This window comes from Chiloscyllium punctatum, chromosome 4 (genome assembly GCF_047496795.1).
Source record: "Chiloscyllium punctatum isolate Juve2018m chromosome 4, sChiPun1.3, whole genome shotgun sequence".
NCBI classification, from domain to species: Eukaryota; Metazoa; Chordata; class Chondrichthyes; order Orectolobiformes; family Hemiscylliidae; genus Chiloscyllium; species Chiloscyllium punctatum.
Window position 1 is genome coordinate 47,890,979 of NC_092742.1, and position 18,361 is coordinate 47,909,339.

Consider the following 18,361-nt stretch of genomic DNA (forward strand, 5'->3'; position numbering starts at 1 on the left):
TGAGATGAAGCATTTATGAAGCGTCACTGAAGTATATCTCATTATCCCTCTCTTGGAATACTTTAAAGCAGTAGATGATACCTTTCTTTCTAAAACACTTTTCTGAACTATCTGCTCAACAAATGTCTTGAAGTGGTGTTCTACTCTTATGAACAGCGTGTAAGTGCTTTACAATTACAAAGCTTTTGTCAGTTTTTCTGACAGAGATCTCTTACGTGAGACATGTGGCAAAAAAGAAAGGCAATTAAACTCTCCAGTCTGACACAAAATGTGCTTAAAAGGGTCGATGCCAATAAGGTTTGATGCCTTTACTTTTTTTGAGTGCAGTGAGAAGCCTTCTACTGGCTCTTTATAAGATAACTACAAAGGGACAAGGATGTTGCAGCTATTAAACTTGCAAATGTGACATACATAAACTCACTCTCATTAGAAGTACGAAAGCTATTGAGGTGCTTTTTTATAACCTTGTTGGTGTCAGAAATAGTACATCCGAGAACACTAGAGAGGCTTATGAAACTTAATGATTTCAACTGGCATGAAAGGAATTACTTACTTAAATAGTGTATCTTGACCAACAACAAGCTGCGTTATGAAAGTAACGTATAACAGATTTGGAGAATAAGGCTTTCTATTTAGTGTGCAATTATTCAGGTACTCAACTATAACTTATCTCATTTTCACAACTAAATTCACGATGAAATATTTTAATTGAGGATGCTGCTGAGATAAGGAACAGAAGATGTGCTTTGTTTGCATCTCAGTTACTCTAAGAGACAACTTTAATTCATTATAATAGCAGATAGATCACAGAAGAATGCCCTTGCAACCTGTAATTTCACAACGGTAGGCAAATAATACAAGAGTGATGTCAGAAGTAGCTGACTTCATCCTTTTGACATCTTGATGACAAATCCAAGTTGGTAATATAATCCATTGGTGTAGCATCTCAGCTGAACAGTTTTTGGACTAAATTCTGTTGAAGCTATGGAGTTGAGTTCTTGTAGTGTTGCGCTTTAGAACAGTTACAGCATTAGAACTGAAAGAACAAATATTCCTGATGTTGTGGCTTTGATATTTGGCTGCTCAGATTAGAAATATAATTAACAACAATCAATGTCAAGTTGCCAAAGGCACCATCTTTAATTGAGGACTGATAAAATTATAATGCTTTCCTGGAAGTTTGCAGCTAATTTCGCTTGTCTTTTTTTTACTATCAGTACATTTTGGGTTATTCAGTATTGATTCTTACATGATATTTTAAATAGATGCTTATGACATTCAGATCGCATTATTGTATCTGGCCTAATTCTGCTCCTATATCTTACAGAAGCCATCAGATGATCATTAAAATAGATTATTGTAAACTAAAAGGAGAAGTGGGGAAAAATGAGAGACCTTTAAACACACAATAACAAAAGTATGTTAAATAAAAATATTTTCTCAGTAGGTACACTGACAACAGAAATTACAATGTTTTATGTGATGGTGCTTTGTTTTAATGGCCTGGATTATATGGTGGGAATGACTATAAAACTGTCAGCATTTCTATCATTTTTGCCACTGAAATTAACAGCAACTTTGGGATTTGGCACTGTGAAGAATATTGTGAAATTCAGAATTTGCTGTCAGTAATCATTGCTCCTTCAGAGTGTACACTGTTGAAGCCCCCTCCAGAGTGTAATCCTGAAGTAATCAACACAATCTTGCTGTAAAAACCCTTTTGAAAGTATTGCCCCTTGGGTTTTGAAAGCATTCTAATGCCACAATTATGGTGCCAACCATACTCGTTGGTCCTGAAAACATGATTATGTATTTGTGAAGTATCAAACTTTTTTCATCATGATGAAATTTTACACATTTTTACTACTTTAAATTGTAATTAAAGGTGAATGATCAGTGTTTGTAACTTCCTAGTTTATGCTTAATGAGAATACTGCAATGTAATTGGCTGCCCATCCTTGCTGACATCACTGCTATTGGACACCTGGAGAGCCCCTTGACTTTGCACTAAACTTAAACTGAGATTGGGAAATGGGAGGTGCACAGCGATTGCCAGTTTTTTGTTGGTAAATGGCAAACACAGGTGCTCCAGTTTTGACTATAACATGCCGCCCAACATTGGTTTTGCTTAACTATAGTTATAAAAAAAATCAAGAACTAGAAGCTTGAGTAGATCATACTCCCCCATTGAGCCCGGTCTCCCATTCAATTTGATCAAAACCTAAACTTCTGCCTGAGTTCCATTTTTCTATCTGTTCTCCAATTGATTTTCTGAGTGACTGGAAATCTGCCTATCTTTACTTGATGGTGGAATATCCACTACCTCCTTCTAGATTGGAAAATCTAAGGTTCACAACATTTAACTGATGATATTTTTCCTCATCACAACCCAAAGCAATTAGCCCCTCATCCTGAAATTGTGTTCCTATGTTTTTGATTCAACAGCCAAGAGAAATAGCATCTCATTGTCTACCCTTTCAAATCCCTTCAGATTCCAATGAAATCACCTCTCATTCTTTTAAACTGCAGAGAGCACAGATCCATGGAACAGTCCTCACATCTCCAGGACTAATCTAGTGAACCATTGCCGCATTACCTCTGATGCGATTATATACAGTTTCTCAGGTGTGGTTCCACCAAATTCCTGTAGAATTGTAGCAAAACTTCCTCATTCCTGTATTTCCATGAAGCCCCATAAGGACCTGATCAGGTGTATCCTAGATCTCTGTGGGAAGGTCGGGAAGTAATTGCTGGGCCCCTTGCTGAGATATTTGTATCATCGATTGTCACAGGTGAGGTGCCGGAAGACTGGAGGTTGGCTACTGTGGTGTCACTATTTAAGAAAGGTGGTAAGGAAAAACCAGGGAGTCTGACATCAGTTGTAGGCAAGTTTTTGCAGGGAATCTTAAGGGACAGGGTTCAACTCCCGCCTCAAGCAACTGTCTGTGTGGACTTTGCATATTCTCCCCGTGCCTGTGTGGGTTTCCTCCGGGTGCTCTGGTTTCCTCTCAGTCCAAAGATGTGCAGGTAAGGTGAATTGGCCATGCTAAATTGCCTGTGTTAGGTGAAGGGGTAAATGTAAGGGAATGGGTTGGGGGGGTTGCTCTTCAGAGGGTCAGTGTGGATTTGTTGGGCCGAAGAGCCTGTTTCCACACTGTAAGTAATCTAATCGAAGTTTCACAACATCCTTCGATGGGAAGGAGACCAGAATTGCATGCAATATTCAAAAAGTGGCTTAGCCAACGTCCTGTACATGTATTTGGAAAGGCAAGGACTGATTAGGGATGGTCAACATGGTTTTGTGCGTGGGAAAAATGTCTCACAAACTTGACTGAGTTTTCTGAAGAAGTAACTAAGAGGATTGATGACAGCAGAGCATAGACATTATCTGTATGGACTTCAGTAAGGCATTTGACAGGGTTTCTCATGGTAGACTGGTTAGCAAGGTTAGATCTCATGGAACACAGGGAGAACTAGCCATTTAGATACAAAAGTGGCTCAACGATAGAAGACAGAGGGTGGTGATGGAGTGTTGCTTCTCAGAATGTGGAGGCCTGTGACCAGTGGTGTGCAACACGGATCGGTGCTGGGTCCACTGCGTTTTGTCATTTATATAAATGATTTGAATGTGAACAGAGGAGGTATAATTAGTAAGTTTGCAGATGACACCAATATTGGAGGTAGAGTGGACAGCGAAGATGGTTACCTCAGAGTAAACGGGGTCTTGATCAAATGGGCCAATGGGCTGAGGAGTGGCAGATGGAGTTTAATTTAGATAAATGTGAGGTGCTGCATTTTGGAAAAGCAAATCCGAGCAGAATTCACATTTAATGGTAAGGTTCTGGGGGGTATTGCTGAGCAAAGAGACCTTGGAGTGCAGGTTCTTAGCTCCTTGAAAGTGGAGTCGCAGGTAGATAGGATAGTGAAGAAGGCATTTGGTATGCTTTCCTTTATTGGTCAGAGCATTGAGTATCAGAGTTGGGAGGTCATGTTACGACTGTACAGGATGTTGGCTAAGCCACTTTTTGAATATTGCAAGCAATTCTGGTCTCCTTCCCATCAAAGGATGTTGTGAAACTTCGATTAGATTAGATTACTTACAGTGTGGAAACAGGCCCTTCGGCCCAACAAGTCTACACTGACCCTCTGAAGAGCAACCCCCCCAACCCATTCCCTTACATTTACCCCTTCACCTAACACAGGCAATTTAGCATGGCCAATTCACCTTACCTGCACATCTTTGGACTGAGAGGAAACCAGAGCACCCGGAGGAAACCCACACAGGCACGGGGAGAATATGCAAAGTCCACACAGACAGTTGCTTGAGGCGGGAGTTGAACCCAGGGTCTCTGGTGCTGTGAGGCAGCAGTGCTAACCACTGTGCCACCTTGAATGGGTTCAGGACAGATTTACCAGGATATTGTCAGGGTTGGAGGATATGAGCTATAGGGAGAGGCTGAATAGGCTGGGGCTGTTTTCCCTGGAGCATTGGAGGCTGAGGGGTGACCTTATAGAGGTTTATAAAATCATGAGGGGCATGGATGGGGTAAATAGACAAAGTCTTTTCACTGGGGTGGAGAAGTCTAGAACTAGAGGGCATAGCTTAAGGCCGAGAGGGGAAAGATATAAAAGGTACCTAAAGTGCAGCTTTTTATGTGTGTATGGAATGAACTGCCAGAGGAAGTGGTGGAGGCAAGTACAAATGTAACATTTAAAAGGCATCTGAATGGGTTATACATAGGAAGGATTTGGAGGGATATGGGCTGGTTGCTGGCAAATGGGACTAGATTAGGTAAGGATATCTGGTCGGCATGGACGAGTTGGACTGAAGGATCGATTTCCGTGCTGTACATCTCTAAGACTATGTCATTTGCCTCATTAAATGCTTGCTTACCCGTATGCTACCATTGCATTCATTGTGAGAGTGCACCCAAGTATCTCTGAACATCACATTGAAAGATTTCTCACATTTAAAAAGAAATGTCATTTTCTATTCTTTCTACTGAAGTGTATAACTGCAACTTAATTCATTTCTGTCACCATGTTGCCCATTCAGTAAACCCACCTTTTCTAACTTGTGTTGTCTCTCATCTTAAATGTCCACCTAGCTTTGTAATATCAACCAATATCGACACATTATTCTTCATCTTTTTAAATTTTTAATACTTGTTGCAAAAAGCTGAAGCTCCAGTACTGATACCTATTGCATTCCACCAATTATATTTTGCCAACTTGAAAAACCTCTGTTTCTGGCTGCTCTTAAGCATTCCCAAATCTACGGGCCTTTCCTCTGTTCATTCTCCTTTGATGTGGCACATTATCGAATAGCTGTTTTAAAATCCAAGTATATATTGCCTCCCGGAAGGGCTCTTGGAGGGCAGTGGTAGTATCTCTATGTTAGGCCAGGAGGGCTGGGTGCAAATACCACCTACTCCAACGGTTAGTGGTGTCAATAGTAGTCCAACACCTACTCCAAGAGTGTATAAATAACATCATTGAACAGGTTCACTAGAAAATATCTACAACATCTACCGATTTTCCATATCCTCAAAAGAATGTCAGTAAAGTTGTCAAATATGTTTTCCATTTAGTAAAAGCACATTGACTTTGTCTGATCATGATCAAGGTTTTTAAGTGCATTGTTAAGACTTACTAATAATAGATTTTAACACTTCTCTGACAAGTGATGTCAGACATAACTCGTCTGTTGTTTTCCGTTTTCTCTCTACTTATTTTGAATAGCAATGTCATGTTTGATAACTTCCAAATTGCTGGGATTGCTGTAAATTATAGTGAATTTTGGAAAGCTATAACCAATGCAATTATGTCATTTAGAATCTCAGGATGCGAGCCATCCAATTCTGAGAAATTGTCAGCTTTCAGTCTCTAAGTTTCTCCAATAACTTTTCTTCTTGCTATTAATTACCGTAAGTTCTTCACTCTTACTAGCCCCTTGGGAACCTTCTACTTCTGCCTTCTATTGTGAAGGCAGACACAAAATTCTTCAACATCTGTGCAATTTCCTTATTTCCCCATGCCACTTAATGACCAATGATTACTTTAACTGCTGTCTTTCTTTATACAGTATTTACTTTTAAAGGCTCTTCCAATTTATTACTATATTCCTGGCAAGGTTTCTCATGTTATCAACTTTTTAAGCCCTTTAAACTTTCTAAAACTCTTCCAATTCTATGGTTACCAGTATAATTGCAGTATTATGAACCCCCTTTAAACTAATATTTTCCTTTCTTAAAAATAAGAAATAGGTAGAACCTTCATAACCCCTAAATGATATAGGAATAGGCAAGTCAATGGGGAAAACAAGTCAAGCTCGGCAAAAATGAGGTTCTCAACTTCAAGAAAAGTAATCCAAGTCTGCAACAAGCAGTGAACAGCGAGATGATAATCTCACTAATGAGTGGCGCAAAGTCTATTTGTATCAAATTGTATATATTAGCATGCAGTTTTTACCTAATATCACCTCATTAATGTGCAATTTTCCATCTTCCAAGATGCCTGAGAGAGATTAGATGATGACAATTCCCAACTTGAAAGTCAAAGTGGGTACCAGGTGATTCCAACTCACCACTTGCTCCTCTGGGTTTTTATTTTGGAAAAGAGTCACCAGCATCTCAGGGTGCAGTCAATGGGCAATGACTGTCTGCACTCCTGTTCCATGGACTTTGGCATTAGACCAGCCTCACCACACCCTCACAGCACATGCCTGGTCTTCTTATAGAATAGTTCTTCACTGCAATGCTGCAGTGTCAAGTACATTGGTACCTTTCATTGTAACGTTGCTGCCAGGACACTTTGTGCAGAGGGGTGGGTACCCATCTCATGATCAGGAAATAACATTCTCTGATTAAAAAGGAAGAATCTAAAATGGCTGCAATGGACATCTTACCATAGATTGAACAAACTTCAGGAACCATCCATGCTGAAATGACCATTTCTATCTAAAGGTCTCAAAAGTGGACAAATGAGCACAGTGGCTCAGTGGTTAGCACTGCTGCCGCACAGCACCAGGGTCCTATGTTAAATTCTAGCCTCAGGCGACTGCGTGGGTTTCCTCCCATAGTCCAAAGGCATGCACGGCAGGTGAATTGGCCATAGTGTTAGGTGCATTAGTCAGAAGGTAATGGGTCTGGGTAGGTTACTCTTCAGAGAGTCGGTATGGGCTGAAGGGCCTGTTTCCACACTGTAGGGAATGTTTTAAAAAAAAGGAATTTACGTCTCCTACTTTAATTTACATTTGTATGATAATTTCATATATTGGGAGATGAAAGGCCTATTTGCAAGTTAGCCAGCTTGGAAAGACAATGGAGATAGACTTTAAAATACACACTGAACTATATTGCAACAGCTGCTTTTGAGCAGCAGAATAGAGAGAAGGAAAAATAAATCTGTGATGACAAGGGATGGAACTCTCTCTTTCCTCACCTGTTTCTGTCATTATCTTAGAATCCAGCACCCAATGAGAAAGCAAATTAGGGAAATAGCTATTCACTGAGAACACCAAACTATTTAAAGATTCTGCTGCTGTTGGATTCAAGTTAACTGCTAAACCACTGTGGTCTCTAGTTAGAGTTGATTAACAGCTCACAGGCTCTAAGGACTGTGTGACCTTTATTTTCCTTGTCCGACCTAGAGACCAATTTGAAATTTATTACCTTTATTTGGGTTTGCATTTGATGTTATGGTTTTAGTATCTTTCAGTCATGTTAATCGATAATAAAATTTCTCTTTTACACAAGTAATGCTTGGTAATTGACCCCTTCATTTTCTTTTGCACTACATTTAATTGAAGTGTGATAGTTGCATTCTAAAAGATAGTAAAAAAAAATTGCGATAAACTGAGAGGGGAATTAAAAAGATGCAAACCGATTTACCTCTCCTCACCCAACCATAACAAATGAAGAACAAAAAGATGGAAAAATATAAAGAAACTGAAGGTCCATAAATAAATAGTGATAAAATAGAGGAGCTTTATTTTGCTTTGCCATTCGTTGTTTTAACATATGTATCTATTTCTCACTGTCTTCAAACCAGTGAGACAGACCACCAACCAGAATCTGTTCCAAAATGCTCTTGTGTGTTTAATGAACTTCAGAAGGTTCTTTGATCTTCAAAGGCATCACATCTGTACTTGACTGTGTTTTCACCAAATGTTCACATTGAACTATTTCCAGATGGGGGCCACTGTATATTGCTTAGGGATTGAATGCAGATGCTCATTATTACTTCCTAATGGCTGCCAGGTCAAAATCACACATCTCTGCACACATTGGAGTTTGATTCTGGGGTTTTCAGGTTTGAAAGAATTGTTCTAATTACTTTAAATTAAACTTTGATTAATGTATTATTACACTTAATAAGTATTCAGTTCACAAAATTCTATGGTCTGCTATCCGTCCTCTATCATGAAAGATTCTGGTATGTAGTATTTTATAGTTGCTACATACATGAAGCTCCTCCCAAAAGCTGAGGTAATTACTGTAGCTGACTTTCTGGCCTATCATTTGGAGAAATGCCATTCTGATAAAATCTAGCAAAACAATACGTAATGGTCTCTCATTGTAAATCACCGCTAAATCAGATCCAGCTAATATCTTGTATCTGTATAATTGCATTTTTAGTAGGGATGATTGTGATGGTGATTAGAAGGGATGGCTAACTTTCATTTCGAATCCACAGCGCAAGTGTGGTGGTTTTTCATTGCCTCGTCTTGAGATTCAGATGGCTGGACCTTTTTCTTATAATCTTGTTATTTATAATCTTGAGGCATTGAGAATGCTCACAAATAGCTCTTTAGAAAAACAAGAATCTGGTGTTGACATTTAGAAATTCCACAATAGGAAGGAAATCTGACAAAAGGTTGATACCGACAAATCAAGTCTGTAATTATTAGTTTTACTTTAACAATTACTCAGTTAATTTGTTACTCTTGTGTAATCAGAGAATTGTGGCAGTACAAATACAGACCACAAATGATCCAATGTGGTATAATTCACTTCTGACTATACTGCAAAAGTAAAATGGTTATGATAGCAACTAATCCCCCACAAATTGTTTCACTGTAAATTAATAATCTCTATTCTCTCCACAGTGGCTGATTTCTGAACATAATGCTACTGCAAAAACTGCAAATTAAGTAGGGATTAATTTTCTATGTCAGTGCTAAACTCTTTTAGTGCCATGTATCATGTTTAAATTATTTATTATCTTTTCAAAAAATTAAAACAGAATTTCACCCTGAAAGTTGCTCTGTACACAAACAATGAATATGTAAATGTGAAAATGAGCTGAATGAGCAAATTAATTTGTAAAGTCATACACAGCTATCAATTCCAATTAAGTGCACAGTAAAATCGTCTCTGAACTGAGACCTATATAATGTGATTTACACTGTGGTGCAATAATATTGGATCTCCTCAGTGGGATTCACAGCAGTATTAATTTAAGGTTAATTAAATAAAATACTTTCCTTGCTAAAAACTCTCAGTCTGAAGGTTTGAGAGTAGCTGTGTAATAAGCTTATAGCCTGGCTGTAGAATATATTTGTACTTAATCCTTTTGGGTACCAGGCAAGATGAACCTATTAACGTAGTGGTCAGTGGTTGTTATCAAGATACAAGTGGGAGGCATAATGATTATAGTTTCAATATGTTGATCTTTATTGTGCAAGATTGAATTCCTTATCATTCTCTAACAGTCAATGTGGAGTTGTTTGTAGTGCCTTCATCAGAAATGTACCAGAAGCTGGATGAAAAAAAATTAGTGTCGGGAATCACTGGTTTGCTCATTCAACTAAGACTGTACTATAATACATCAGCAAAATAAATTGAAAATTGTAATTAAGATGGAGTTAATTGGATACATTGAAATTGTATGGGAACATTGCAATTCTGTTTATAGACTAATAGCTCCATTGGAATAACTGAAAGCTTGCACAAAATGATATGAATTATAAACCTGACCTCATTCAGTTTATATGAGTAATGAAAACTTCGAATCTGCCACTTCTGAGAGTCTTGCTATTTAAAGTAGCTGTTTCATTTATTTTAAGATTTGTTTGGTTTCTAGGTCTGTCTTTTCACACTGCTGTCAATACTAACAGTATTTACTGATGAGGACAGATGCTGAGGGCAGGTAGTCATGAAAGCATGGATTGTATGAGACACTTGTGTGATATTGATGTTCTTATCTATCCTTTGTTTATGTATGAATTGTAGGTTCTTAAGAATGTATTCCTTGTCTGTTTTCTCTGTGGGAAAGGGTGGTAGAAAAAAATGATTGCTTATATCTTCATTAATTATCAAAGATGTTGGTATATGAATGCACCTTTGATACCCTTAAAATCCCTTCAAGACTTGCAGTTGACTTACATGCCAAGTATAAAAAATGTGGGTTGTTGCTACTTTTGTTGTCTGACACATAGAATCTGCTCCATGTGGACAGGTTTTAATTTCCTGCACATCTTCTCTACACCACCTCTGTTGCCTGCTTGATTTCTTGCACCCAGTTATAAGGCAAGTATAACATGCATTATTTGAGTGAAAAGCTGAGGCTTTATAAGACCATAAGACATAGGAGTGGAAGTAAGGCCATTCGGCCCATCGAGTCCACTCCGCCATTCAATCATGGCTGATGGGCATTTCAACTCCACTTACTCGCATTCTCCCCGTAGCCCTTAATTCCTCGAGACAACAAGAATCTATCAATCTCTGCCTTGAAGACATTTAGCATCCCGGCCTCCAGTGCACTCTGCAGCAATGAATTCCACAGGACTGTCTGGCTGAAGAAATGTCTCCGCATTTCTGTTCTGAATTGACCGCCTCTAATTTTAAGGCTGTGTCCACGGGTCCTAGTCTCCTCACCTAACGGAAACAATTTCCTAGCATCCACCCTTTCCAAGCCATGTATTATCTTGTACGTCTCTATTAAGTCTCCCCTTAATCTTCTAAACTCCAATTAATACAATCCCAGGATCCTCAACCGTTCCTCATATGTTAGACCACCCATTCCAGGGATCATCCGTGTGAATCTCCGCTGGACACGTTCCAGTGCCAGTATGTCCTTCCTGAGGTGTGGGGACCAAAACTGGACACAGTACTCCAAATGGGGCCTAACCAGAGCTTTATAAAGTCTCAGTAGCACAACGGTGCTTTTATATTCCAACCCTCTTGAGATAAGTGACAAGGTTGCATTCGTTTTCTTAATCACGGACTCAACCTGCATGTTGACCTTTAGAGAATCCTCGACTAGCATTCCCAGATCCCTTTGTACTTTGGCTTTGCGAATTTTCTCACCGTTTAGAAAGTAGTCTATGCTTTTATTCTTTTTGCCAAAGTGCAAGACCTCGCATTTGTTCATGGTGAATTCCATCAGCCATTTCCTGGACCACTCTCCCAAACTGTCTAGATCCTTCTGTAGCGTCCCCACTTCCTCAGTACTACCTGCTTGTCCACCTAACTTCATATCATCTGCAAACTTTGCTAGAATGCCCCCAGTCCCTTCATCCAGATCATTAATATATAATGCGAACAGCTGTGGCCCCAACACTGAACCCTTCAGGACACCGCTCGTCACCGGCTGCCATTCCGAAAAAGAACCTTTTATCCCAACTCTCGGCCTTCTGTCAGACAGCCAATCCTCAATCCATCCCAGTAGCTCACCTCGAACACCATGGGCCCTCACCTTGCTCAGCAGCCTCCCGTGTGGCACCTTATCAAAGGCCTTTTGGAAGTCTAGATAGACCACATCCACTGGATTTCCCTGCTCTAACCTAATTGTCACCTCTTCAAAGAATTCCAACAGGTTTGTCAGGCATGACCTCCCCTTACTAAATCCATGTTGACTTGTTCTAATCAGACTCTGCTCTTCTAAGAATTTAGAAACCTCATCCTTAATGATGGATTCTATAGCTTAACATGACATCGCTGAGAGAAAAGTTGCAAACTTATACATTGAATAAATGTAAAATCATGATTTTTGTGCTTAAAATATACTGTTTTCTTTTCTTCTGTTGTTTTTGAATATTAACTGTACTGGTGCTTAAATAGAGTACACCACATGGAAAGACCATAACAGATATAGGAGCAATTAGGCCATTTGACCCTTCCAATCTGCTCGGCCATCATGGCTGATTTGTCTCTCAGCCCCATTCTCCTACCTTCTCCCTAGTAGCCTTTGATGCCCTTACTAATCAAGAACCAATCTATCTATGTGTTAAATACACTCAATAACTTGGCCTCCACAGCCTTCTGTGGCAATAAGTTTCACAAATAAACCACCCTCTGGCTGAAGAAATTTCCCCTCATCTTGACGGTCCCCCCTTCACACTGAGGCTGTCCCCTTGGGTCCTAATCTCTCCTACTAATGGAGCTCTCTATTGAGGCCTCTCGGTATTCTGCAAGTTTCAATGATATTCCCTCTCATCCCTCTAAACTCCATCGAGTACAGAGCCAGAGTCCTTAACACTCCTCATATGGCAAGCCCTTCATCACTGTGATCATTCTTGCAAACTCCTCCGGATACCCTCCAACACCAACACATCCTTCCTTAGATATGGAGCGCAAAATTGCCATTTTTAAATGGGATATGGCACCAATGGCAAGGCTCTAAATGTTGTAAAATTACATGGTCTTCAGCAGACTAGATTTTAATTTGAGATGTTGTTAATTTCAGACTTCACCATCTGCCATGGTGGGATTCAAACGTACGTACCAAATAATTAGCCTGGCCTCTGGATTATTAGGCCAGTGACGTTACAACTAGGCCACCACTTCCCAAGGGGGCATAGCAATTATGTCATTATTAGCCTACCAACACTTCTGTAGGTTACGTAAAGAAAAACCCTTACTGTCCTCTGCATATCTAAGTGACATCTGAACTCTGCCAGAGAATAATGTAAAAAAACCTAAAGAATTGCAAATGCTGAAAACTCACCCTTTTAGGGGCATACCCTTGCTTCTTCAAACTAAGGGCTCTTATGATAGTTTCCCTACCTCTAAGCCAGGAAGGCCCATATTCAAGTCCTACCTGATCCAGAGATGTGTAATAACATCTCTAAACAGGTTGTTCAGAAAAATAGGTTATATAAAAAGTTGATTCTTGTGGGCAGAGGTGCAGTACTTACCCTTGAACTGGGAAGCCTGGGCTCAAATCCAACCAGCAATGATTGTAACGAGCCAAGTACAGAATATAAACGGACTGTTATATTTGCCCGAAACGTCGATTTTCCTACTCCTCGGATGCTGCCTGAACTACTGTGCTTTTCCAGCACCACTCTAATCTAGACTCTGATTTCCAGCATCTGCAGTCATTGTTTTTACCTAAATGGACTGTTAATCTGGTCCAATCAGGAAACTGGCTGACAGATAAGAATAGGAGTGTCGACCGACTGCCTGCCCCTCTTCTGCAGTTACGTTAGAGCCCGGGTGTCTCTGGAGAAAGGAGCACATGGTGTCCACCAACACCCTGGAACTATTCAGGGAGAGGTGGGCGCCGCAGTGAGTGGAATGTATTATTTCCTTGTCCAACTCTATTTTGATTTAATCCCTGCTCAACCCTTCACTGTTTGATCACATAGCATTGCCCTTTGATGTGAAGGGCAGTGCTTGTCACTGGCCACTCAGGTGTTTCCTTTCTTCCTGGTGGTGGAAACTGAATAAAGATTTGTGCACCTTGTGTCTTTCACTGTGTCTCACACCTGCCCACACACACACCATGGGTGCTGGGGAAAAAAGTAAGCACTACCGCAGTTAGGCGGTAATGTGGGGGTAAAAGAAAAAAAAATAGAAAGAAATGAAAGAAGAAGAACAGGTATGTTGGACGTCCTGTTAATCTGACAGCTGGCTTTGATGGAGCTGGATCAGTGTCAAAGACCTTCCACATGTAAATAAATGGTGACTTGGTGACGGGATACTGGCCTCTGTGGAGCTATTTCACCACTTGCTCCAGAGGTGTGTAATAATCTCTGAGTAGGTTGATTGGTAAAATAGGTTAAATTTTAAAAAAAATTAGGCTATGCAAGATTGATGTGAATTACTGCAGTTTAGGTTAGGTATGAGATACACTCACTCAAAGGAGTTTCCAATATGTTCTGCCTTCATCTGGTTTAACTTCAAGGTATTAAAACTGGCTTCGGACAATCACAGTTACATCACTGTATTGTGCCAGTATTTGGAAAATGGTCTTTGCTTTTCTATTCCCTTATGATGAAACTGCAAGATACATTACAATTGACAGAATTTAATTCATCAAGTGATTGTTCAATTACAAAATCAGAAATTGCTGGTTAAACTTAGGAGGTCAGGCTGCATCCGTGGAGAGAAAGCTGAGTTGACATTTTGGGTTGAGTGACCCTTCTTCAGAACTGATTGTGGCTTGGTTAGTATATATGCTAAAGAAGGGGTAGGGAAAGGAGAAAGGAGTAAATACTAGATGGAGATGGAGCCCAGAGAGAGAGAGAAAACAGTTGGACAGACAAAGGAGTTGGTAAAGGTCATCCTGGGAAAATGATTAGCTGCTAATGGAGCTTGTTTGTGGCTGATGATGGATTGTTTGTGGTTGCAGCCCACGTGATGACAGAGCCTGATTTGTGGGGGTTTGGGTAAGGACATAGGGCTTGAGCACTTGCTAAAATTATTGAATGTGATTTTGAGTCCTGATGGTTACAGGGTTTCCAAGTCGAAAATGAGATATTGTTCTTCCAGTTTGCATTGAGCTTCGATCGAGTAGATAAGTAAGGAAGCTCGAGACTGAGATGTTGGCCAACAATCAAGATTAACTGAAAGGGTTGTAATTGGCTGGTTTAGATTTGTCCTGCTTTTGCTATCAGGACACATTTGGGCAATTTTCCACTTTTCCAGTTAGATGCCAGTGTTGTAGCTATGCTGGAACAGCTTACAGCCAGGATAAAACTTATTTTGGAGCACAAGTCTTCAGTACCATTGCTGATATGTTATCAGGGCTTTTCCAGTGCCTCCAACCATTTTTTGATATCATGTTGAGTGGAATCTGTGATGTGAGGGAACCTCAGAGTGGGGCTATTATGATCAATTAACTGGTCATTACTACCATTACCCTCATTATTGTAACTTAACAGTTCCTGTGCTTTGTACATATTGCCACAGACAATGAACTTCTCGGTACGAGATTCAATGATCAGTTTGAGTATTACATTATGCACGTGAATGAGGTTTTGCAATCCAACCCTGTTAATTGTGTAAACTGAGAAAGTCAAAAGCAACGCTGTTCGCTTTTTGGAATTAGCCTTAACAGCAGCCGCAGCAGCAGTGATACCATTGATAAGTGATTCCTACCTCTGTGTTTATGATCTGTGTAAGTGGTCATAATTGCAAGCACAATTGCATTTATTACTAATATTGCTTCTTTTAATGGTAGACTGCTGATATAAGTATCTCCACAACATTGCATAGAATCACAGAATCATTATCCTGATGGAGGGTTTTTGCCTGAAACATCGATTTTACTGCTCCTTGGATGCTGCCTGACCTGCTGTGCTTTTCCAGCACCACACACTCGACTCTAATCTCCAGCATCTGCAGTCCTCACTTTCACCCACTTTTGAAAAACAGACATTTTGGAGATAATTATTTTGAGGCAACTCAAATGGTGCATTTAGCATATGGTATTTCACTCTTCATATGTTGTCGCTTAGCAATCACTGTGACTGTCTCCCCTTCATTGCCCATATCCCCACCCTGTGATGTTCGAACTACATCACTGCATAATAACTGTGAAGTGAGTGTGCCTGGATTGCTGAATGATTTATGCACGACTTATGATGTTTGGTGCTCTAGTGATTGCTGTGCTAGAGGCACATTGTCTTTCTTCTCCACATTCTGCAAAGAGAACAAATAGTAATTTAGAAACTAAACACACTTACTATTGTGTGTCATATTTACTTTACATGATGTATAAAGAATATACTTGCTACACATGAAGTATTTGAAACCACCTGCACATGTTTTTGGGAGCTGATGCCCCAGTGATGTGTGGCAAGTTAGTCCTTTATCTGAATTTCTTGCTTTTATAAATTTGCTCTGATAGGAGAATAACATTAAACTGTTAGAATATTTGTAATTGTTGATTGGCTTGTAAAGAGAATAGTGAAAAAATGTCTTGTTCAATGCTGGTTTTGTGCACTAAACTGATTATATTGCTTTCCTTTCAGGTGAAGGTAATGGTACGGATTTGTCCTTCTCAAGGAGCAAACGATACATCAGAGTCAATGTCTTTCCTGAAAGTAGACTCTCGCAAAAAACAAATAACCCTTTATGACCCCTCAGTGAGTGGTCATTCTGGTTCTGCCCACAGACGAGCCCCAGCTGTTGCTGCTCCAAAAATGTTTGCATTTGATGCCATTTTTACCCAAGATGCCTCACAAGTGAGTAGGACAACAAAAGACATTGATTAAATTAATTATTATTTATTGGCTTGTATTAATATTGTATTAGTTTCTGCTTTCGTTTATGTGCCCACAGAAATTAGTTAATGTGTTTTCTTCATTTATCTTAATATTCCTAGGCTGAGGTCTGCTCAGGAACAGTGGCAGAAGTAATTCAGTCTGTTGTGAATGGTGCCGATGGCTGCATATTTTGCTTCGGTCATGTCAAGCTTGGTAAGCTCCCAAATTTGTTACTGTTAATTACAATGCCAGACTGGTAATTACATGCTGTCGGATTTTGCAACACTAAACTTGAAAGCATGTGACTATTTTCTTTTCAATTACTTTGTAGACTTATTAAGTTCTGCTTCTAAATCAATTTTTGAAATGTTCATAAGACCGTGAGAGGATTTAAAATTTAGTAATCAAAATAGATTTTCCATTTTTCCATAGATTTGCATTCAAGTAAATATATCATAAAGTTTACTTTTCAGCTGTTCACTATGGTTCAGTGGTTATCACTGCTGCCTCTCAGTGTCAGGGACCCAGGAGGTCATGTTGCAGCTGTATAGGACATTGGTTAGGCCACTTTTGGAATATTGCATGTACATCTGGTCTCCTTCCTATTGGAAGGACATGGTGAAACTTGAAAGGGTTCAGAAAAGATTTACAAGGATGTTGCCAGAGTTGGAGGATTTGAGCTATAGGGAGAGGTTGAATAGGCTGAGGCTATTTTCCCTGGAACGTTAGAGGCTAAGGGGTGACCTTATTGAGGTTTGTAAAATCATGAGGGGCATGGATAAGATAAATAGACAAAGTCTCTTCCCTGGGGTGGGGGAGTCCAGAACAAGAGGGCATAGATTTAGGGTGAGAGGGGAAAGGTATAAAAGAGACCTGAGGGGCAACTTTTTCAGGCAGAGGGTGGTATGTGTATGGAATGAGCTGCCAGAGGAAGTGGTGGAGCAGAGTACGACTGCAACATTTAAAAGGCATCTGGATGGGTATATGAATAGGAAGGGTTTGGAGGGATATGGACTGGGGCTGGCAAGTGGGACTAGATTGGGTTGGGATATCTGGTCGGCATGGATGGGTGGGACCGAAGGGTCTGTTTCCGTGCTGTACATCTCTATGACACTATGATTGATTCTTGGCTTGGGCGAACATCTGTATGGAGTTTGCACATTCTTCCCCTATCTGTGTGGGTTTCCTCTGGGTGCTCTAGTTTCCTCCCACTGTCCAAAGATGTGCAGAATAGGTGGATTGACCTAGGTAAATTGCCTAAAGGTGTACAGGGATGTGTAGATTAAGTGGATTGGCCATGGGAAATACAGGTTACAGGGATAGAGTAGGGTCTGCGTCTGGGTGCAATGTTCCTTGGAGGGTTGATGCAGATTCAATGGGCTGAATGGCCTCTTTCCTCACTGTAAGAATTCTACGAATACTTCCATACAAAAAACAAAGAACCATAGATGCCGGAAATCTGAATGAAAAACAGAAAAAACTGGAGAAACTCAGCAGGTCTGGCAGCATCTGTGGAGAGAAAACAAAGTTAACATTTCAGTTCTAGTGAATCTTCTTTGGAATATATTATTTCCTTGTCGTGTTTACCAACCACATACATATTTCCCTTCCAATCTCACTTCTTTCATATTCAGCCCTGGAGGGGAAAAAAAACTCTCTTGCCCCAAGTCACTTATAGCAACACTTTCAAACACTTTCAAACATAGCCTTTAGCGTCCTTTCTTCACAATATTCTGCAGCAATCAATTTGTTCAGCCACACTTTCATCTCCACACTTGATATCTTCTTCCTTAGTGAACTCTTTATCTTCCTGTTTGTTAGTCCTTCTGTGGACCTGATTACTCCCTGAAATCCAAAAGACACAGACCCCTGAGCACAGGTTTATCCATCTATCGCCATAACCCCACAGAACATATCAAATGT

The 18,361-nt window shown here is 40.0% G+C and overlaps 1 protein-coding gene across 5 annotated transcripts in view; it reads left to right on the plus strand.

Annotated features, from left to right (window-relative positions):
• The window catches only part of kif26ab (kinesin family member 26Ab), a 245,943-nt gene that overhangs the window by 179,171 nt on the left and 48,411 nt on the right, over positions 1 to 18,361 (plus strand). For all 5 annotated transcript variants that reach the window (XM_072568617.1, XM_072568618.1, XM_072568615.1 and 2 more), the window contains 2 exons: positions 16,205 to 16,417; positions 16,558 to 16,651. In XM_072568617.1, the coding sequence (XP_072424718.1) occupies positions 16,205 to 16,417; positions 16,558 to 16,651 (307 nt within the window). The remainder of the gene's footprint in view (positions 1 to 16,204; positions 16,418 to 16,557; positions 16,652 to 18,361) is intronic.